At 41.2% G+C, this 23,287-nt stretch overlaps 1 protein-coding gene across 8 annotated transcripts in view; it reads right to left on the bottom strand.

Moving 5' to 3' along the window:
* LOC140483865 (protein bassoon-like) overlaps positions 1-23,287 on the bottom strand; it is a 645,800-nt gene that overhangs the window by 450,311 nt on the left and 172,202 nt on the right. For all 8 annotated transcript variants that reach the window (XM_072582636.1, XM_072582635.1, XM_072582637.1 and 5 more), the window contains exon 2: positions 8,831-9,230. In XM_072582636.1, coding sequence (XP_072438737.1) covers positions 8,831-9,230 — 400 coding nt within the window. The remainder of the gene's footprint in view (positions 1-8,830; positions 9,231-23,287) is intronic.

The following is a 23,287-nucleotide window of genomic DNA, read 5'->3' as shown; positions in this document are numbered from 1 at the left end:
TGATAAATACAAAATGCATTTTAAGCACCATGAAGATTTGAATATTCACTGTTTTTTCTACTGACCTCTGGACACTGGTTTTTTAAAAAAATTAAAACTCATCAGTTATAACAAAACATGACTCTGACATTCCTGATACTAGTCACCATTTAATTTAGTGGGCTCCTATAAGAGTATGCTCATTTGATTTTATATATCATATCAATCCAAATAAATGCAGCTCTCACTTTAATCAAATCATGTATCTGAAATGCTGGCACTACACAGATTTATTTATCTAGCACCAGCTTTCTGCAGTTACATATTCTACTGATTCTGAAAGAATCAGAAAATTTGCTAAGAGGTGAAAACCACTCAGGAAAAAATAGGCAGTTTCTAATAACAATAGAACATTGCATGGGATCACAATAGTTTAATCTAGAACCCTTCAAGAAGATTAATGCAAGTGTGCACACTGCTGTTACATTCTACCAACTGAAAAATGGACAGCGATATCACACCAGTGTAACAGCATTAAAACAGAATTTTATCACTCCTGCACATTGTTGCATTTGCCAACGGTAGCGTAACTGCAAGTAAGTACATTTACCTAGTTGGTGGGAAGTTTGCCCCCATGACCATTCTTCAACCTTCTAGATAGGGTGATGCCAATGTTACCTGGCTCAATCACAGCCTCAACATCTTCACATTGTTATCAAAGCGTATGACTGAAAACTCATTCTGAAGCACTGTCTGATTTGCTAAATGTTAATGTTACTGCTAAAGACAATTGAACCCAATTGCTATACCCTCACCTTCTCTCAGTTCCTGAAATCCATTCAACCAGCTGGCGCCATAGATCTAACCTGGAAACTTCTTCTTTGATTGGCACAGTTACATTACCAACTAAGCGAAGCTGGGAGCTAAATTATTCCGTTTCCACAAGCACTAGGGTTTTTTGCCAGTATTTATTTCCTAATCCATATATATGTGAGTGTGTGTGATCAGATGATACAAAGACGCATTAAATAGAGCACGTGTCTGCTTTCCTAAAAAGGTTTTCAAATGAAACAATTCGGGCTACACAAATCTAAATCCTGGTGAACATGACTTAACAGCAAATACCGTACTTAATTAGAATTAAACTGTATTTAATAAAAATTCTGATGTGGGATACGATGAGAGTGATCTTTGCAAAGTGAAGTCAAGATATATAGTGTTCAGAGACACTTGTCCTAATTTGGAAGGAATCAATATTGACTAATTAGAAAAGTGTGAACCTATTTCATTCCGCAAAACTACCAACATACAAAGGTTTTTTCCTCCGAGAACCATGTTATTTTCATAAAAATAACAAGTGTCTGCACTCCAAGAAAGTTATCCAAAGGCAGTGATTTAAACAGATAGTAACTCAAGAAACATTCATAGGCAAACAACACTAAAAAGGTTTCACCTCTTCAAGAACTGAGCAATTGAAACTCTCTCATTTCAAAATACATAACTGTGCAAATAGCTATTGAAATAGCGTAACAAATGAAATAACACTTACTCTTTTAAATGTTGATCAACTATGAGTTTTGCATGTTATTACAGATCTGCCATGGACTTACCCAAGGGCTGCTGGAAATATATAGATAGTACAGTGGAAAATGTAAACCTTGTGACACAGAAAGAATGAAATTATACAGTTGTTGGTTAGCAGATTTTGATATTTAAGGCACCTATGATCAGACACGGGATGCACGCATCAAAAAACTAAAATGAATGCACTTCTGTTGCATAAAATAAAACCTCCCTTGGAGAAAAGTGACAACATTAATAAACCTTCCACAGGATGAGACACAGGGAATATTCAATGAGCAAAATTATACACAAAGTACCAATAGAAGTTTTATACTTGACCTGGCACTTGAATTTCTCTCTGTATAGGAACACATCTTGTCCTTAATGCAAATACATAATAATTCTCATTCAAAATATTTTCATAATATTTAAAATTAACTCAACTGTGTACAGTATTTTACATTTATTTCCTCTCCTCTTTTAACTTGGTCACATTTAGAAGGAATTAGATTTTCGTTAGAGGAAACTTCCACAATTAAACTTAATTCAAATATCTTGCATCAACAACAACTGGTCATGCCCAAGTCCAGATACTAAAATTAGTAAAGGATCCAGTGTCAATTGGCACCAAAGCTGAGCCACAGTTCTCATGTAATGGTATACCTCATTCAGCAGCGATTTCTTGATCAAAAGTAAAGGTACTCCTGCTTCCTGTCCTACCTCTGGGCCAGAAGGCCTGCGTTCTAGCCCCATCTGCTCTAGAGTTGTGCCGTAACCTGCCTGCACATACTGATTAAACAAAAATAAAAATAACACCGGCCACAAATCTCTGTAGTGAAATTTCTCTGTCTACATAACATAGCCATTCACACTACTTTAACCTGCTGAGCCAAATTAACATCAGTACTTATTGACCAACTTTGCATCCCTCTGTAGCTACTTTTACCTCAGCTTAGGTGTTTCTGGGGACAGCTTCCAGCATGGAAAGGATTTGGCCATTAGTTCATTATGCTCTCCTTTCTTGATCAGAGCATTGAGTATAGGAGTGGAAGATCATGTTGTGGCAGTACAGGACATTGGTTAGGCCACTTTTGGAATAGTGTGTGCAGTTCTGGTCTCTCTCCCATAGGAAGGATATTGTGAAACTTGAAAGGGTTCAGAAAAGATCTACAAGGATGTTGCCAGGGTTGGAGCATTTGAGTATAGGGAGAGGGCGAAAAGACTAAGGCTGCTTTCCCTGGAGGGATGACCTTAAAGAGGTTTATAAAACCATGAGGGGCATGAATAGGGTAAATAGATAAGGTCTTTTCCCTGGGGTGGGGGCATCCAGAGCTAAAGGGCATAGGCGTAGGGTGGGAGGGGTAAGATTTAAAGTGACCACAGAGGCAACATTTTCACACAGAGGATGGTGCATGTACAGAATGAGCTGCCAGAGGAATTGGTGAAAGCTGGTACAATTACAACATTTAAAAGGCATCTGAACCTCTCTCAAAGTGTTGTAGACCCAGTGTTTCCATCCAAGGACCTTGTTCTTTGCAGAGCAAAATACATTGGCGCCAGCAGCAACAAGGTTATATTTGAAAAGTATTCTTTCCAATAAATTTCAAGATATTATGTCCAGTCAATTGCATTATAAATGCTTTAAATTACATTTTCATAGCACCATTCACCACAAATATTGTACAATAAAGTACCCTCAGTTCTACAGGTTAAATAAGACTGCAAGCATCAGCATTTGAAGCAAAAAGAGAAATTCCTATGATAAAGCTGCGGACAATTTTTAGAATTAGAATTCCTACAGTGTGGAAACTGGCCATTCGGTCCAACAAGTCCACACTGACCTTCCGAAGAGTAACCCAACCAGACCCATTCCCGTACCCTGTATTGACCCCTGACTCGTGCATCTAACCTACACATCCCTAAACACTATGGGCAATTTAGCGTGGCCAGTTCACCTAACCTGCACATCTTTGGATTGAGAGAGGAACCGGAGCACCCAGAGGAAACCCATGAAGATACGGGGAGAATGTGCAAACTCCACACAGACAGTCACCGGAGGCTGGAATCGAACCCGGGTCTCTGGCGCTGTGAGGCAGCAGTGCTAACTACTGAGCCACTGTGTCACCCAGAAAACAACGTTCTCTGAATGTTTATAATATGCTCGTGGCTCAGTTTCCATTTCACGGTTTCCATGTTTTCAATCCTTCATTTCCCCTACAAAGTTCAGTCAAAATTTTAGAAATTGAACAGTCCAATGTTTGACTTCAAAGATGGTATCACATTTTGTTTGGTATTCCAGAAAAGAAACTTAAAACCTTCCAAATGATTCTTCTAAATTATCGTGGTGAAGGAAATTCAAGAAAGATTTACTTGATTTCTCTTTCAATTCACAGAATCACAGAATTATTGTGGAACAGGAGGCCACTCAGCCTGCAATGGTGGTATTACCTCGTGCCAATCCCCACCTTTTCCCCATATCATTAGACACCATTTCTATCCAAATAGTCATGTCCTCGTGAATGCCATAATTGAATCGGCCTCCACTACAAAGCATTCCACAGACTAAATATTTGTTTTGTGAAAAAGTTTTTTCTCACATCACCCTTGCTTCTTTTGCACATCAGTCAAAATCTATGCCATCAATTCTTTTCCTTTTATGAGCAGTAACAACTTTTCCCAATGTACACAATCCAGCCACTCAGTATCTTGAAAAACCTTATTCAAATCTCCCCTCAGCTGCCTTCTTTCCAAAGACAACAGTCCTAACATCCTCAATCTATCGCCATAACTTAAATTTCTCATTCCCGAAAACATTCTTGTAAATTGTTTCTATACTATCTCCAGTGCATTCACACTTTTCCAATAATGATCACCACTTTACACAACAGTCCAGTGAGGTCCAACATAGAGTCACAGAATGATAGAGATGTACAGCACGGAAACAGACCCTTCGGTTCAACTTGTCCATGCCAGATATCCTAACCCAACCTAGACCCACCTGCCAGCACCCAGCCCATATCCCTCCAAACCCTTCCTATTCCTATACCCATCCAAATGCCTCTTAAATGTTGAAATTGTAGTAGCCTCCGCCACTTCCTCTGGCAGCTCATTCCATACATGTACCACCCTCTGCATGAAAAAGTTGCCCCTTAGGTCTCTTTTATATCGTTCCCCTCTCACCCTAAACCTATGCCCTCTAGTTCTGGACTCCCCCACCCCAGGGAAAAGACTTAGCCTATTTATCCTATTCATACCCCTCATGATTTTGTAAACCTCTGTAAATTGCTTCTACAAGTTTGACATTAACTCCCTGCTTTTGTTCTCTATGCTCCTATTAAATGAAGTCAAGAACTCTGTACACTTCAGTAACCGACCTCTACACTTGTCCTATCATTTCACAGATCTCTGTAAAACTGAACCTACCTCCAACATAGACCTGCACCCCCTTTAGAATTTTTTTCTATTTTTTTTCAATATTCAGCATTGAAGCTGTAAATAACAGTGAATGCTACAAGCAGTTTAACACAACTTACCAAATATGACATAATGTAAGCAACATCATGTTCAGTCTAACTCTTTGCAATTGACTACATGATTCAGTTGCACAGTAGCCTAGAGAAAACATCATATCTGGTGCTGGCTACTTCAAGAACCTCTTGGGAACAATTTTGAAAGTACAACTCAATTTAAAAGAGCTAAAGTTTTCAGATAGTAGTGCAATGTTTGTATTCAATAATATGGTCAGAATAAAATCCTCTGTTTACTTGAACTGTTACAACACAAATACAAAGTTGAAAAGACGTGATACCATTTAAAATAATTCAGCACAGAAAGACACAATTCACCTAATGATGCCTGGTTATTTAAAAGCTATCCTGCGATGCTTTTTAAGTTTTTACCAATTTTCCTTTCAAAGGTTATTCTTGAAAATACTGCCACCATCATTTCAGGTAGTGTACTTCACATTATATAATGTTCTATTAAACAAAAAAAAATCACACTTTACTTGATTATTTTGAAAATATCTTTCTGACACAGATTTAAGGTAACTCAAAAATGACACAATATACTTTCTCTTTAGTTACTTTCTCAAAATCCTTTACTATTCGGAATACTTTCATGAAATCTTCACTTCACTTTCTCAGAAGAGCAGTCCAAAACTACTCACATCATAGAATCATAGAGATGTTCAGCACGGAAACAGTCCAACTCATCCATGCTGACCAGATATCCTAATCTAATCTAGTTCCATTTGCAAGCACTTGGCCCAAATCCCTCTAAACCCTTCCTATTCATATACCCATCCAGATGCCTTTTAAATGTTGTAATTGTACTGGCCTCCACCACTTCCTCTGGCAGCTCATTCTGTACACGCACCACCCTCTGCACGAAAAAGTTGCCCCGTAGGTCCCACTTAAATCCTTCCCCTCTTACTCTAAACCTATGCCCTCTAGTTCTGGACTCACCACCCCAGGAAAAATACCTTGTCAATTTACCCTATCCATGCCCCTCATGATTTTATAAACACTCCACTTAATTAAAATCCTGCATCTCGTATCGTTCCAGGTGACATCCACTGCACCTCTGCCTCGAAGTTGTCATTCTTTCGGAATTATGGTGTGCAGACCTGGACAATACATTCCAGATGGCGCCTAAAAGGTCATGTGTACAAATACTTTATGCATAAAACCCTTGTTTTATACTTTTTCTTTAGAGTGTCCTCAACTTGCCCTGCCACCTTCAATGATTTGTACATACATATTCTGCAGTTCTTCTACTCTTGCACCCTCTGAAATTATATCGATTAGTTTTCGTAACTCAATCTGCACTTACATGCCAAAATGTATCACTTCACAGTTCTCTGCATCAAACTTTATATATGATCCCAATTTCCTCAGTCTATATACTCCTGAATACTCAATTTTCTACAGTTCCAAGTTTCATAGGAGTTGCTAACATTGAAATTAGATACCTACGTCTAGGTCATCAGAACAGTGTCAACATATGAATTGTATACTGTCCTCCAGTCTGAAAAACAATTCATCCTCACTTTCTGCTTTCTACAAGTCAATTTTACATCTAGCATGCCACTCTCCCTTTGATTACATAAGTTTTACTTATTCCAACAAGTCTGCAACTTGTGCCTTATCAAACATCTTTTGAAAGTCCAAATGCACAAATGAGCTAGCCATGTTGGTGAAATAGTGGAGGAAGCCAATGAAGACAACCATTTGCTTTGAGTGTGGTGCTGGAAAAGCACAGCAGGTCAGGCAGCATCCAAGGAGCAGGAGAACTGACATTTCCTTTCATCAGGAATGAGGCACGTGGGCCATGAGGGCTGAGGCGGAGGTGGGGCGGGGGAGCTGAGTAAGCTGGGAATATGAGAAGTAGGTCAAGGTGGTGATAGAAGTGTGGAACGGATAGATGGGAAGGATGATGGACGATGGATTCTAGTCCCAACCTTCCAACACAGCTCCCTCCTCCGACCTTATCCCAGTCCCAACCTTCCAACTCAGCACCATTCTCTTGATCTGTCCATCATCCTTCCCATCCATCTGCTCCACCCTCCTCCCCTACTGATCACCTTCCCCCTCGCTTCATTTACCTATCACATTCTCAGCTATCTTCTCCCCAGCCCTACTCCGTCCCATTTATCTCTCAGCTCCCCTTATGTCCGAAAAATTGATTCTCCTGCTCCTCAGATGCTGTCTGACTTGCTGTGCTTTTCCAGCACCACAGTCTCAACTCTGATCTCCAGCATCTGCAGTCCTCACTTTCTCCTAGCCAGTTGCTTTGACCTGACATCTAATCATCCATTATTCCCCAATGATAATTAAAAAGGTTTCTCTACCACTAAGCTGATGGACTGAGGCTGGTGGTTCAGCATGTGATATGTCAACTGGTTAAGCAAAAAAGTTCCAGCAAGAGAAATGTATTGTCCAGCTAAAACAAGAGTTTTGGACTAAGTCACTAGGAAGAGTAGCATCCAAAAGATGATCTCCTGAACTTGTAGAATTTGCAATTTTCCTATTGGTATTGGAAGAGACATTAGAACAGGTTTCCTTTTCACTTGACTATAAAAGAAAACAAATTGTGTTTGTAAGGTGACTCATCATACATTTGAAAAATACCAGAGCTCTTCACATGAACTTCATAGGGGCATGACTGCTTTTTTGTATGCACCAAATATCTATTAGGCAGCAAGAAATGAATTCCCAGTTGTACTTTTATTTTGTCAATGTCCATCAAAGAAATACATCAATATACAGAAGGGATTTTGAGAGGTTACATGCCAGGATGGCGCCACATACTACAAATTGTTGAAGTTAAAACTGGGGAAAAAGACTTAGGTTAATTACAGCCTGACCTTTGTTTGACCAACAATATGAATTTTCATAAACAGCAGAATTGCATATTATAGAAGAAACAATACAACCTTTCAGAAATACAACAATCGGAGCACCTAGAATTCAATATTCTTACCATTTGAAGGCTTGGCGCAATATCCATGCATATTCAACAACTGGATGTAGGTTTGCTCGCTGCGCTGGAAGGTTTGTTTTCAGAGGTTTCGTCACCATACTAGGTATCATCTAGCTTCATTCGGAGGTTCATTGATAATATTACTTAGTATGGTGATGGAATGTCGGAAGACAAACCTTCCAGCTCAGCGAGCAAACCTACATTCAGAACCTGAGCTACAAATCTTCTCAAAACTCACTAATATTCAACAACTTTTCTGAGAGAAGGTAAAATAATACTTACTTCAGGTAACTTGATAAAGCATCCCTATATTATTCCATATTACTAATTTGAGTTAGTTTCAATCTAAAAGTAGTTATAATAACAATGATCCCGAGGTTTTCAGTGATTAGTGAATCAAATCAATTTCCTACCAAAAGTAATAAAATTCTCTTCGTGCATATCCTCACTGAACTTTCAATTTCAACTCATTCTGTTTATTTTCCTTGCATCCCTTTGAATACTTCCTTTTGAAACACTGACTCAGTTCAATCTTAAATACTGATAAACCATTTACCTGCATAACACAGCTGTCAGTACAGGGACATTTTCTATTCTGACCTCAATTTTTGTTTGTACATAAATGTGGAAAAATATGGGATATCAAGCACTTATTACCTGAAAATGCGACAAGAAGAATCAGGTTTGAATATTCAATTCCATATCTATTCTAATTAAAAAAGTTAATCTTGTCAACACTGTTAATGAGCCACCTTAAGTCATTTTGCAAAAATGGTACAAGCTCAGAGAAAGAATCAAAGTTTACCTCTGTAATGTGAGGATTGGGATTAAATCCACACTGCTTGCACACTACTGATCGACATTGCGTACAAGTGTTGAAGTTTGGCTGTTTTGGATAAGAGTTTAGCTCGGTAGTTGCACAAATTGGACATAGAGTACTGCTGGGCAGCGGAGCTATCTGTGGTACCGAATATGGAGAAGTTGGAGCACTGCCCTTATCTGGGGATGCAGAATGGGACCTTTCTCCTCTTTTCGTACTTGTGTCAACTTGAAGACTCCTTCTTTGTTCTTGTTGCAGGTTTTGCTGTGTAGAACAACCTTGGTTCTGCATTCTTCTTGCACTTTCATTGCTTGGAATAGTCTGCTGGAGGGTATCAATCTTTGCATCAGGCTGTCCAAGGTGCTCCCTCTGGTATGGTCTTGCACTATAAAATGAAAAAGAGAGATCTGAGTCTAATTACCACCACTGTTCAGGCTTTAATACAAACAGTAAGAAAGAAAAATGGTATTTGGAACTTAAAATGACTATCCTTGATAGATATTGCATATAAATATTTCTGAAAATAATTGTGTTCAAGTAGTTTTACATGTAGAAATAAGTTTTAACTCCTCAATCAAATTTTAAGTAATATTGCTCAACTCATTAATTCTACCACTGACATTTCAAAAAGGAAGAGCTAATACAACAACCTAAGTATTATGAAATAAGCATCATTATTTCAAGGTCAAAATTACATTAAGCAAATTAAATACATGGAAACAATTCGACAAGCACTTCCATCTCAGTAACATAAATATTAATTGATGTCAATGGCTTAAAAATGCAAGATTACCAAAGGCAGAAATTTATGAACGAGTCAGTATAAATAGCTAATTGGCCACTATTCATGTTCCTTGCCTCTTTTGTAACACTGGAACGGATTGTACATCTCTTTCAAAGACCCCACATAATCACAATGGGCCAAATGGTCTCTTTCTGCACACTACCATTTGACAAGTTGAAACAGTAGTCAACACTCTCCTCTGCAAACACCGTGGTTGAACTAATCAGCTGCAGCAAATTCAAACCGTCACCACATTATTTATATCTTGTGAAGACAAAGGTTTGCACTTGGTCCCCATCTACTTTCAGTATCAATCTTAGGCAGGGAAACTAACATCCAATCATATCCTCATGATGCATGTGGTAGTCTTGGGTTTGACTCTTGGCTGTTGTAACATACAGACAACGTCACGAGGATGGTAGGTGGCAAAACTGACTACATTATGATATGCAATTGTTAACAAGTAACTCTTGGAATGTTTATCATGACATCCAATGAAAACTGACATCAAAGCCCCAATCAAAGGTGAATGTACAGGCCAAATATCTTTATCCGCACATCTGAAAACCAAGACAACCTAAAAACCGAAGGTCTTTTCGAAAGCAGACCTCTTTAGACACAGACACACGTAGTTCAGGCACTTTGGAAAGGAACTTCCCTTTCAGGTCCATTCAGGCCAAATATTTTTTTTCCCCAAAGGACCCGAGCTGACCCAAACTAACCTATACAGTAAATGTATCCTGCAACATCCGAAAACCAAAAATTTTCCTCGTTGGAAAACTAGGCGCTCCTAAAATTTTAAGATAAAGGATTCCAAAACTGTAATATAAAAGACAGGATGGCATCAACAGTCACACAGTGATGTTGAAAAGTCCTCCTCATCAGCAAACAAGGGCTTATGCCAAAATTGGCAGAGGTACCTCGCAGACAAGCTGTGACATAAATATGCTCACCGAATCATACTTAATAATAATGTTCCAGGTACCATCATCTCTCAGTATACCCTGATCCCCCACCTGGACAACCCATTACAGGGGGTGGCACAGTGGTACACGGTCAGTGGGGGGTCGTTGCTCTGGGAACTTCAACATTATGTCTGGATCACATGATGTCTCATGTCCCTAGGTCAAACGTGAGCAACTGTATTGCACCTAACACTGTCCACTTCAGCTGCTGAATCCATACTCCTCCATGTTGAGCACTAACTGGCTAAAGCACTTCAGGAACACAGAACATACTCTGCACTTTGGAGGCGACAATGTACATCAACAGCGGTTCAATAGCACCACTGTTGATCAAGTCGGCAAAATTTCTCTTTGACTTAACTGCTAAACTGGGCTTGCAGTAAGGTGTGAGAGAACCCCCAAAAAAAATGGAAGAGCAAATTTGTTACAGTTTTCACCAATCTACATGTCACAGATATACCTGTCCGATGGCCCTGTCAATAGGTAGTGCATCCATCCCGGCAAGTAGCGAACATGCGATCATACTCGTGCCTTGTCGATCGTGAACAGCTTTGGAAAGTCAGGTGGTGTAAAAGGTGCTCACTAAGGAATTCCCAACCTCTGATGCATTTTTGTAGCCTCAATATTTATGTAGCTGGTCCAGTTCAGTTCATCATCTGTGGTAACCCACAGGATGTTTGTTCTAGAAAATTCAGCGATGCTAAAGACATTGAATTTCAAAGAGATACAGTTGAATTCCCTTTTGTTGGAAATGTCTATTGTCTGTCACTTGTATGTCGTGAATATTATTTGCTACTTAACACCCCATGCCTGTATGCTGTTCAGGTCTTGCTGCATATAGACATGGAATGCTTCAGTAACTGAGAAGGTCACATGTGGTGACAAATCAGCAGTGAGCATCTCCATTTGCAACCTGATGGAAAAAAAGTAATTGTTGAAGGAACTCATGCAGTGATATCCTGTAACTGGGATGATTGGCTTCCAATAACCACAATCACCTTCCTTTGTGCGAGGTATGACTCAAATGAGTGGAGAGTTTTCCCCAATTCCTGCTGAGTCCAGTTTTGCTAGAGTGCCCTGATATTACACTCAGTGAAATGATGTCTTGATGTTCATAGCCATCATTCTCACCTCAAGTCAAGTTCAGTTCTTTTTTTCTTCTGAATGCAGAATTCTAATTTCATCTGCCTTTTCCCCATAAATATTCATTCAATCCTTCCTTTTGAAATTATTCAGCTTCACTGTGCATTACAGAATACTAATGATAAGCAGAGACTATGTCACTCTAGCTTTAGAGGCACAAACAAGTTCTAATTGCCTTTGTCTGCCTAGTGATTATCTGTAGTCTAGGACCCCAATTTGCTACTTGTCAATCAACTAAACAATTTTTCCACAGCCCTCTAGAAGGTTATCATTTAACCAGCATTTTCAGAAAGAAAAGTCTCAAATTTGTATGCCTTTCCTCAAATCACAAATATAATAATCGTTGCTATGTCCATTTCAAGCCAAACCTTTCTCAAAGCTTCATGTAAGAATTCACACAATATTTATTTGGAACTTAAATATTCAACATGAAGGCATGGAAGTAATGTGTTAATCACATGGTTAGTGTGGGCATCTGCCCAGCCCTTTTTTAAAAAACTTAATCATTGGATGCAGACGTCCACAGTTGCACCTTGAGATGGTGATGAGCTGCCTTCTTGAATTGCTGAAGTCCGCGTGCTGTGAGTTGACCCACAACACCCTTAGGGAGGGAATTCCAAGACTTTTGACATAGTGACAGCGAAGGAATGGCAACATATTTCCAAGTCAGGATGCTGAGTGACTTAGATGGAACTTGCAGATCATGGTGGTCCCTATCTGCTGCCCTTGACCCTCTGGATAGAAATGGTTGTGGGTTTGAAAGGTGGTGTCTAAGAATCTTTGATGAATTTCTGTAGTGCATTTTGTAGATCTCACACACTGCTGCAACTGAGCATTGGCGGTAGACGGAGTGGATGTTTGTGGATGGGGTGGTTAGCACTGCTGCCTCACAGCGCCAGAGACCCGGGTTCAATTCCCTCCTCAGGCGACTGACTGTGTCGAGTTTGCACATTCTCCCCGTGTCTGCGTGGGTTTCCTCCAGGTGCTCCGGTTTCCTCCCACAGTCCAAATATGTGCAGGTTAGGTGAATTGACCATGCTAAATTGCCTGTAGTGCTAGGTGCAGGGGTAAATGTCAGGGAATGGGTCTGGTTGGGTGCTCTTCAGCGGGTCGGTGTGGACCTGTTGGGCCGAAGGGCCTGTTTCCACACTGTAAGTAATATAATTCTCCTGGATGGTGTCAAGCTGCCTGAGTATTGATGGAGCTACAAGAGGTGAGTTACTAAAAGACATGAATTACTCACCACAGTATTCCTAGCATCTGACTTGCTCATATAGCCATTGTTTTAGGTGGTGAATCCAGTTGAGTTTCTAGGCAATGGTAACCCCAAGGTTGACGATAGTCAGAGATTCACTGATGGTCACACCATTGATTGTCAAGGTGTAGTGGTTAGATTGTCTCTTATTGGAGATAGCCATTGCCTGGTTTCGTGTAGTGTGAATGTTACTTGCCACTTGTCAGCCCAAGTATGAATATCACCCAGATCTTGTTGCATTTGAACATGGACTGCTTCAGTATCTGAGGAGTTGTAAATGGTACTGAACATCCCTACTTCTGACCTTATGATGGAAGGAAGGTCTTTGATGACACAAGTGGGGATTGTTGGGGCTAGTACACTACCCTGAGGAACTCCGGCATAGATGTCTTGGTCCTGAGGTGACTCACCTATAACAACCACAACCATCTTCTTGTGTGCCCGGTATGACTCCAACCAGTGAGGAGTTTGCCCCCTAAAACCCATTGATTCCAATTTTGCTAGGCTTCCTTAATGCTACACTTGGTTAAATTGATACTCAGCCATTTGTCTGTATTATGAATAGGCTTTCTTTGGCCTTAAAATCTTGCAGTGAGAATTGAACCTGGCCCTTCTGGCTCAGAGACAGCAATGCTATCCATTGCATGACAAAATTTTCTGTTGACATGAGGAATAACTGGGTCTTTTGCAGATCCTAACCTGGGCTATGTGGCAAATTGAAGATAGGTGAGAGGTGCAGTTGGTTCCAAGACAGATAAAGGAAAGTATATTTCAGGTTAAAGAGCAAACATAAGGACACATACCCTTAAACATGTCAAATAACAGTGGTGGAATCTAATTAAATTTAGGGGTTTTGTAAATGAAGTTATTAAAAAAAAAGAGAGAAATTGAAACCTGTGGTTTTAAACATTAGGCCAACTATTCTTTCAAATATCATCCCTGTAAATATTAACTTCAATAATAAGTCCTCTCGACATTGTCTCCAGAAACCCTACAGCACTAGTTGTAAACAAAGAGATAAATATTTAACTGCTTATGCTGCTCCCTCATTATGCACAAGACTTCCATAGTCTGGTTCCACACCTTTTTTTTAAGCGAGCTTTTAAAAACCTTGCTGTCACATGTTCGAGCCTTCTTTCAATACTTCTTAGCCACTTTAATCTCAAGTTTTGTCCAATTTCTATACGCTGTACAGTATCCCTTTTTATCCCAATAATTTCTTCCTCAACTTTTTTTTTTAAAAAACCTCAAACTCTTGTGTTTTTATTCATGAGACCTGTCCCTTTGGTATCCCATTTGCAACTTGCATGGATGCTTTTAAACAAAGACAAAAATCTTAAAATGATATTTCTCTAATTACTAATGCTTGACCAACCAATTAATTTCACTTAGAGGGTTTTCATCCCTTTACAATTAGCTGATTTCCAAGCAAATAGCTTTATCCCCGATGTCTGTCATTGTTTGTTAATAATGACCAAGTCCCATGTATTTCAGTTTGAGGTCATTTACATGCTAAAACAGAAGAAATAGGAGCAGGCTATCCTGCTGTTGAGCCTGCTTTGATTTTCAAAATCCTGGGTAATCTTATATCTCAGTTATACCTTTCTGCACTATCCCCAAATCCACTTCAATCCGAAAATTCTTTAATCTCTGACATAAATACATTCAACAACACAGTGTTCACAGCTCGATACTCAAGAATTTCTCTGCTTAGTCCTAAATGTTCAGTGCCTTCAACTGCAAGTGTAACCCATAGCCAGGTGATCCTCGCAATACCCATTTGCTCAAACCAGAATATTTCAACAAGATCTCAGATTCTTCTAAACATCATGAAATATAGGCCTTTGTTTCACAATCTCTCCTCATACAACAAATCTTCCGTTCGAGAAATCACACGAGACAAATTTTGAAGTGTTACTGCTAAGCCAAGTATGTCCATGTTTAGGTAAGGAGATTTAAACTGTACTCAGTACTACAGGTGTGGTCTCACCAAGATCCTATAAGACAGGAGCAGGATTTCTATATTGTTACACTGAACACTTAGTAATAAAGGCTCACCTTAGCATTTGATTTCCCAATTGCCTGTTGCACCTATTGCTTAACAGGATATACACATCATGCCAAGCATTATTTTTAAATGTCTCATCATTTGAATTATATGTTGCTTTTCTATCCTTTATATTTCCTCAGATTATGTTCCATCTACCACATTCTTGCCCATTCATTTGACTAAGGTTCCCTTGCATCCTCCTCAGTTTACCTTTCAACCTAACTTTGTATTGCTAGTAAAGATACATCTTGCTGAATTCCCTCTTCAAAGTCATTGACTTTGATTGTAAATACTTGAAGCCAAAGCACTGACTTTTATGGTATCCTTTAACTACAGTCCCCAAACTAAAATTGATCAAATTTATCATCACCAACTTCTGTTCATTATTGAGTAACCAATCCACAAAATGTGTTATTATGGTACGGGGGCTCAGTGGTTAGCACTGTTGTCTCACAGCGTTAGGGACCCGGGTTTGATTCCCACCTCAGGCAACTGTCTGTGTGGAGTTTGCACATTCTCCCCGTGTCTGCGTGGGTTTCCTCCCACAATCCAAAAAGATGTACAGATCAGATGAAATGGCCATGCTAAATTGCCCACAGTGTTCGGTGCAAGCCCTAAATTTGTACAATAACCTCTTGTGCAGCATCTTATTAAATACATATCTACTAGCTCCCCTTTATTCATCTTAATGATAAATTTACAGCTTATAAATTCATACGTCTGACATTTTACTTCTGATTGTTTATCTACAGATTTACTGAATATTTCCAGCATTCCCTGTTTTTATTTCATGGACTAACATATATGTCTAACATGATTTCCCTTCCTTCCATATATTTTTGTATGCCTCAATCCAATCATACTATAACCTTCTAAGTGTCATGTTATCACAGTTGTAGCATTTTTCCTGATGTTAGACCATAAGATAATAGAGCAGAATTAGGCCATTCAGACCATTTGGTCTGCTCCATCATTTGATTATAGTTGATGCCTCTCAAAGCCATTCTCCTATCCTGTCTCTTAATCTCCTTGCTAATCAAAAACCTGTCTTTAATACACAAAATGACTTGGGCTCCACAGTCTTCAGCAGCTATGGGTTCCGCCTTATCTTAGCTCTAAAGGTCCTATCCCTTCACTCGTAAGGGTTCACTCTCAGGTCCTAGTCTCTCTGACTAATGGAAACATCTTCTTCACTTCCACACTATCCAGAGCTCTCAGTATTCTGTAAGTTTCAATCAAATCCTACCTCATCCTTCTTAACTCTATTTAATGCAGACCCAGCGTCCTCAACCGCTGTTAATATCACAGGCTCTTCACCCTGGGATTATTGCTATAAAATTCCTCTGGACTCTATCCAACACCAGCACATCTTCATTTAGATACACAGCACAAAACTGTTCACAATATTCCCAATGCAGTCTGTCCACAGCGTTGCTTAGCTGCAACATGACATCTCTGCTCCTGTATTCTGGTCCTCTCAGAATGAATGCTAACATTGCACTTGCCTTCCTAATCACTAACTGAACCTACACGTTAACCTTGAGAGAATCCTGAACTAGGACCCCCAAGTGCTCTTGAGCTTCAGATTTCTGAAGCCTTTCCCATTCTTCCTACCAAAGTGCATAACGTCACACTTTCCACAATGCATTCCATCTGCCAGTTAGTCTAATTTGCCATAGTTCCACTTTCTTGTTGCTTTTGATTAGCAGTATGACATTTGTTGTTTTCCAATCCAATTGAATCTAGATATTTCCAGAAAATTAATGCCAATGCATCCATTATCTCTGCACAAACGAAATAGCACAGGAAAAGTCTATTCAGCACTCCACATTTTGAGACACATTTTACCCTTCCATACTAACAGTCAGAATGCACTTACAGGATCTGTATCCTTCTATTCTCTTCCTTTTCATGTATTTATCCAGGTGTTTCTTGAATGCTGCTATTGTGTCAGCTTCCACCACCTCCTCTGGCAGCGCGTTCCAAGCACTCACCATCCCTAGTGTGAAAAACTTGCTTTTCACATTTCTTTTCAACTCCCCTCGGCCTGCACCTTGAACCTATGTCCTCTAGTAGTTGACTCTCCAACCTAGGAAAAAGCCTCATACTTACCACTCTATCCATGCCATTCACAATCTTATAAACTTCTATCAGATTGCCCCATAACCTCTGACATTCCAGTAAAATCAAATGCAGTCTATCCAACCTTGATTCAAAGCTGAAATTCCCCATACCAGGCAACATCCTGGTAAAACTTTTCTGTACACTCTCCAATGCAACAACTTATTTTAAATTCTAGTGTAAAGATTGCCAGATTTAGGGAAGTGATCCATGGATATCTCCAGTACTATTTCTTTCTTAAGATTATTGTACATCAGTACCTTATTTTCAACAGACATTTGATTCTCTATTACTTGGGAAATCCTTTTGCATGTTCCCCAATGAAGACATATCCCAAGTATTCATTTCATATGAGTGCAATTTACTTTGTAGCGAATACATTTCTTCTCTTTCAATACCCAGAAACAGATTGGGCATTGTTGGAAACACAGTTCATTGATTAAAAAACCATCAGTCTTAAGAACCATTCTCCAGTTTCATCCTGGTTTGTCTTTTCCTAGACTAATTTAGAATAAAATACTCCAATATTACTCCTCCAAATGTACTTTAAACTGTTTATGAATTGCAAGTTCAATTCTTTTGTATTAACTCTAAGTCTATACTTATTTCAAATATCGTTGAACTCCACCATAATTTCCAATTCAAATCAGAATTTATTTCAGCACCGTCAACAATAATTCCTGCATCTTTGGTTCATCAACCCCTCTGTAATTGATCCTATTATACATCAAACAGCCATATCTGGGTTGAACCAAGTTTCTGACAAGGATGTCCTTCTCTATTCTTTAGCTCCTCAACTGTGCAGGAGCACACAAGACTGAAAATTCAAAAACTCTTAGTATATTTTTACCTTCTTCTTCGCGTTCCATCTCTTATCCATGTATTTGGGAGCACTAGCTTTCGGAGCATTTCAAGAGTGCTTCCAAATAAACCTGTTGGACAATAATCTGGTGTCATGTGATTTTTAACCTTCTCCACCCCAGTACAACATTGGTTCCTCCACACTATGACACAATGCAATACTTCATGTGTATGGACTCCTTTTCATATCCATTATCATTTATGATATTTTTAAGCATATGAATTCAAAGGCCATTCACATTGCTCACTCAGCCAGTTTCACAGATCCTGGCATTAATATGCTCCTAATTTATATGTTTCTCTAGATTTAATATTCAAGTATTAATATAATATTCAAGAAGTGAAAATTCTGACCATCTGCATCTCAGTCAGCCATTCTGATCACAAAAGTTTACGTTTACAAAATTTTATTCTGACAACAGATCACTCAAGCCTCACAAACTTCCACAATCTATGCACAAGCTGGTTAATGTAATTAACTTCGCGGTTAATCTACTTAGTTTAAGAAAAACAGTACATTCAGCACAATTCTCAGACAGCTTCAGTTACGTCAGCCATCTATAACACAACCACTTCATTTGAGTAAAATGCACTACATCACCACCCTTCAGCATCTCACAAATCAGACTTTTACAGCTGAAACTGTAAAATCGCAATAGTACTGTACCCATCTCTTCACAAGTGACAAGATAGAATCACCATTTTCACTGACAAGAATATTTATGCTCCATGGAAGAAAAAAAATAAGACTTGTCTATCTTTGACTGCACAGAGACTGCAAACAGGAAAACAGAAAATGTTTCATTTTGACAGAAGAGTGCTACAGTGGAAATCGTTTTCTTTTTTCAAAGTAATAAGTCATAAGGGCGGCACAGTAACTCAATGGTTGGTACTGCTGTCTCATAGTGCCAGGGACCTGGGATCTATTCCAGACTCGTGTGGCTACTTGTGTGGAGTTTGCACATTCTCACCGGGTCGCGTGGGTCTCCTCTGGATGCTCTGGTTTACTCCTTCATTCCAAACATTTGTATGTTAGGTGGACTGGCTGTGCGAAATTGCCCCATAATGTCCAAGGTTGTGGAGTCTAGGTAGGTTAGACATGGTAAGTGTGGGAGTATAGAGGTGCTCAAAGGGTCAAATGGCCTCTCCCTACACTGAAGGGATTCTTTGATTCTCCAGAAGATTATGGCTCCACAGCTGTCATCTGTGCAGCTCAAAAGATGATCTTACACCACATCTTGAGCGCAAGAGAGCGACAGACCCAAAAACTAAGCTAATGTAATTTTAGTAGATGTTTTATTGGAACAGAATATTGTTGTACAGTTTGAGGAAGATAATAAGCTGTTAACAAAAAGGGGGTGGGGGGGTGGGCTTAGAGTGTGAATAGTTGTTGTTTAAAGTCCACTTTAAGAGTTAAAGAATAAATCAATATTATTTTTGTAAAATAGTCGGTTTGGGAGTTCCTGTCACTGATATTTTAACAGATTACGAGGCAAGTTGAGCTTTTCTGGGTGTTTAGTTAAATTAACAGAGGGATTCACCGCCGTGTCCTAACAGTTTGGGGGCTCATCCAGAATTTGGACAGGTTTAGTCAGATCCAGTCTAGGATTTGGACAGATTTGAACAGATTTGGGGTACAAAAGATCCCAGCAGATTTAAACCTTTGCCGATTAGTGTCCTAGATCTTTAAACAAAATGTAGGTGAGGCAATTTGTTTAATTTTGGTTACTTGCGGTTGGTTAAATTAAAAGAGAAATGGCTCTTAAGATCGCGAAAGAAGTTCTGGGGCTTGAAGATGCTTCTCAAACTTGCCAAGCAAGTTTAGAAAGACAGTAGAAGGACATACTTCTAGAATTAGGAAGTAGGTTAGAATTGGATCGAACCAGGGACAAAGGAAAGCTGAAATTGTAAGGGAATTAGTCACGCACTTAGGTGTGTCAAAGAAACAGTCAAGGGCAGCAGAGTTAGAAAAACTTAAATCGCAATTGAGGTAAATGAAGTTAGAAAATAAAGAAAAGGGAGAGAAGGTTCTTCGCTGAGCAAAGAGAAAGAGAGAGAGAGAGAAAAAGAGAGGAAGAAATAGAAAGGGAGAGAGAATTTGGGCTTCAGAAGTTGCGAATTAGACAGGAAAGGATGGAAATGAAGAGGGAAGGTAGCAATATATAGAAATATGCTAAAATATTTCCACATTTTGATAAGATGTCGAAGTCTTCTTTATTTGAAAAATTGGTAGGCAGATGGAGTGGTCAGAGAACTTATGGGTCATAATAATTCAGACTAAACTGGTCGGCAGAGCTTGCGAGGTATTTGCAGTGCTGTCAAATGAGGGGTCAAGAGATTATGCAGATGTCAAACAGGCTATTTTGAATGTTTGTGAATTGGTACCAGAAGCGTATAGACGGCGGTTCAGAAACAAAAGAAGGTCAGACTTATGTTGTTTGAAGGATTAAATACAGTAATTTTGATAGATGGGTGCAGACCTTAAAATAGATAACGCCTATGATGCTCTAAGAGAGATTATTCTGCTGGAGGAGTTTAAAAACTCACTTCCAGAGATGATAAGAATTCATGTGGATCAACAGAAAGTTCAAGAAGTGAGATTAGCAGCAGAGATGGCATTGGTGCATAAGGCAAAACTCTAGCTTCCAGCAAGACGTTCACCCTGTGAGGAAGATAAATTGGGAAAAGGGGAGATCCTACCCTACAAAACAAAGAGTCGAGTACACTGATAATAGTTTACCACAGGCTGAAAGAAGCCCAAGAGGGTAGAAAAGAGGTGAAAGGCTTGAGATTTTTTCAGTATAATAGAGTAAGAAACAAAAAATTAGTGCCAGTGGTTTAAGGAAGGCACAGGGAAAGGTGTTTTCACTGCCAGAAAGTGGAACATACAAAGTCACAGTGCTGGACGTTAAAGAAAGGCATTGTGGGAAAAGATATGGTTAAAAGAGGTTAAGCTATTGGCACTAGTGAAAGTAGCAAAGGAAACCTCAAGAAAAGTTGTGCAGCTACAGGAGTGCGCACAGCCTAGGCAGGGCTGGGTATTGGGTTAGTGCCTTATCTCTATAAAGACTTTGCCTCTGTGGATAAAGTTTACTCAGAAAGAACAGGGGGCAAAGGGAAGGAAATTATAATTTTGAGATATACGGAACTTTATCAGTCTCTAATAGTAAGAGATGACCTGTTTCCCGAGAGAGTGGTAATTTGTGGGATAGATGGACAGAAATTTACCATTTCACTATGTAAGATCAGGTTGGAGTGCCAACTCAAGACTAGGGAAGTGACAGTGGGAGTGATTGACAGAGTCTCACTTCCAGGAATACAATTTGTTGTTGGTAACGATTTAGTAGGATCTAAGGTGCAAGTGACACCCTTCCTGTGGAGAAACCAAAGGAAGATCAGGGAACTGAGGAGGGAAAAGAAAACTACCCTGGAAATTTTCCAGGCTGTGTAGAGACAAGAGAGAGAGAGAGAGAGAGAGAGAGAGAGAGAGAAAGAGGGGGACGAGAGAGAGAGAGAGAGAGAGAGGGGGACGAGAGAGAGAGAGTGAGGGGGACGTGAGAGAGAGAGGGACGAGAGAGAGAGAGTGAGGGGGGACGTGAGAGAGAGCGAGAGAGAGAGAGGGACGAGAGAGAGAGAGAGGGACGAGAGAGAGAGAGAGGGAAGAGAGAGAGAGAGAGGGACGAGAGAGAGAGGGACGAGAGAGAGAGAGAGAGAGAGGGACGAGAGAGAGAGAGAGAGAGGGACGAGAGAGAGAGAGGGACGAGAGAGAGAGACGAGAGAGAAGAGACAAGACAAGACGAGACGAGAGAGACAGACAGACAGAGAGAGAGAGAGAGAGAGAGACAGACAGACAGAGAGAGAGAGAAACAGAGAGAGAGAGAGAAACAGAGAGAGAGACAGAGAGACAGAGAGAGAGAGAGAGAGAGAGAGCGCGCGACGAGAGAGAGGAGACAAGAGAGAGGAGACGAGAGAGAGGAGACAAGAGAGAAGAGACAGAGAGACAGACAGAGAGAGAGAGGGAGAGACAGACAGAGAGAGAGAGGGAGAGAGAGAGCGACCGCGAGCGAGAGAGAGAGGAGAGAGAGAGAGACAAGAGAGAAGAGAAGAAAGAGGGAGGGGGAGAGAGAGAGAGAGAGAGAGAGAGAGAGGGACGAGGAGAGAGGGACGAGGAGAGAGGGACGAGGAGAGAGGGACGAGGAGAGAGGGACGAGGAGAGAGGGGACGAGGAGAGAGGGACGAGGAGAGAGGGACGAGGAGAGAGGGACGAGGAGAGAGGGACGAGGAGAGAGGGACGAGGGAGAGAGGGACGAGGAAGAGAGAGGGACAGAGGGAGAGAGGGACAGAGGGAGAGAGAAGGGGGGAGGGGAAGGGAGAGGGAGGGGGAGGGGGGAGAGAGGGGGAGGGGGGGAGAGAGAGATGAGAGAGAGAGAGATGAGAGAGAGAGGGACGAGGGGAGAGGGACGAGGGGAGAGGGACGAGGGGAGAGGGACGAGGGGAGAGGACGAGGGGAGAGGGACGAGGGGAGAGGGACGAGGGGAGAGGGACGAGGGGAGAGGGACGAGGGGAGAGGGACAGAGGGAGAGAGAGGGAGAGGGGGAGAGAGGGAGAGGGGGAGAGGAGGGAGGGGGGGAAGGGAGGGAGAGAGAGATGAGAGAGAGAGAGACGAGGGGAGAGGGACGAGGGGAGAGGACGAGGGGAGAGGGACGAGGGGAGAGGGACGAGGGGAGAGGGACGAGGGGAGAGGGACGAGGGGAGAGGGGGAGAGGGGGAGAGGGGAGAGGGGGAGAGGGGGAGAGGGGGAGAGGGGGAGAGGGGGAGAGGGGAGAGGGGGATATGAGATGAGAGAGAGAGACGAGAGAGAGGGACGAGAGAGAGGGACGAGAGAGAGGGACGAGGGGGAGAGGGACGAAGGGGGAGAGGGACGAGGGGGAGAAGGACGAGGGGGGAGAGGGACGAGGGGGGAGAGGGACGAGGGGGGAGAGGGACGAGGGGGGAGAGGGACGAGGGGGGAGAGGGACGAGGGGGGAGAGGGACGAGGGGGAGAGGGACGAGGGGGGAGAGGGACGAGGGGGGAGAGGGACGAGGGGGGAGAGGGACGAGGGGGAGAGGGGGAGAGGGGGAGAGGGGGAGATATGAGAGGGGACGAGAGAGAGGGACGAGAGAGAGGGACGAGGGGGGAGAGGGACGAGGGGGGAGAGGGACGAGGGGGGAGAGGGACGAGGGGGGAGAGGGACGAGGGGGGAGAGGGACGAGGGGGGAGAGG

Source organism: Chiloscyllium punctatum, chromosome 12 (assembly GCF_047496795.1).
Source record: "Chiloscyllium punctatum isolate Juve2018m chromosome 12, sChiPun1.3, whole genome shotgun sequence".
Taxonomy (NCBI): Eukaryota; Metazoa; Chordata; class Chondrichthyes; order Orectolobiformes; family Hemiscylliidae; genus Chiloscyllium; species Chiloscyllium punctatum.
The sequence above is the reverse complement of the archived record's forward strand: the minus strand, read 5'-3'. Positions and strand labels throughout refer to the sequence as shown.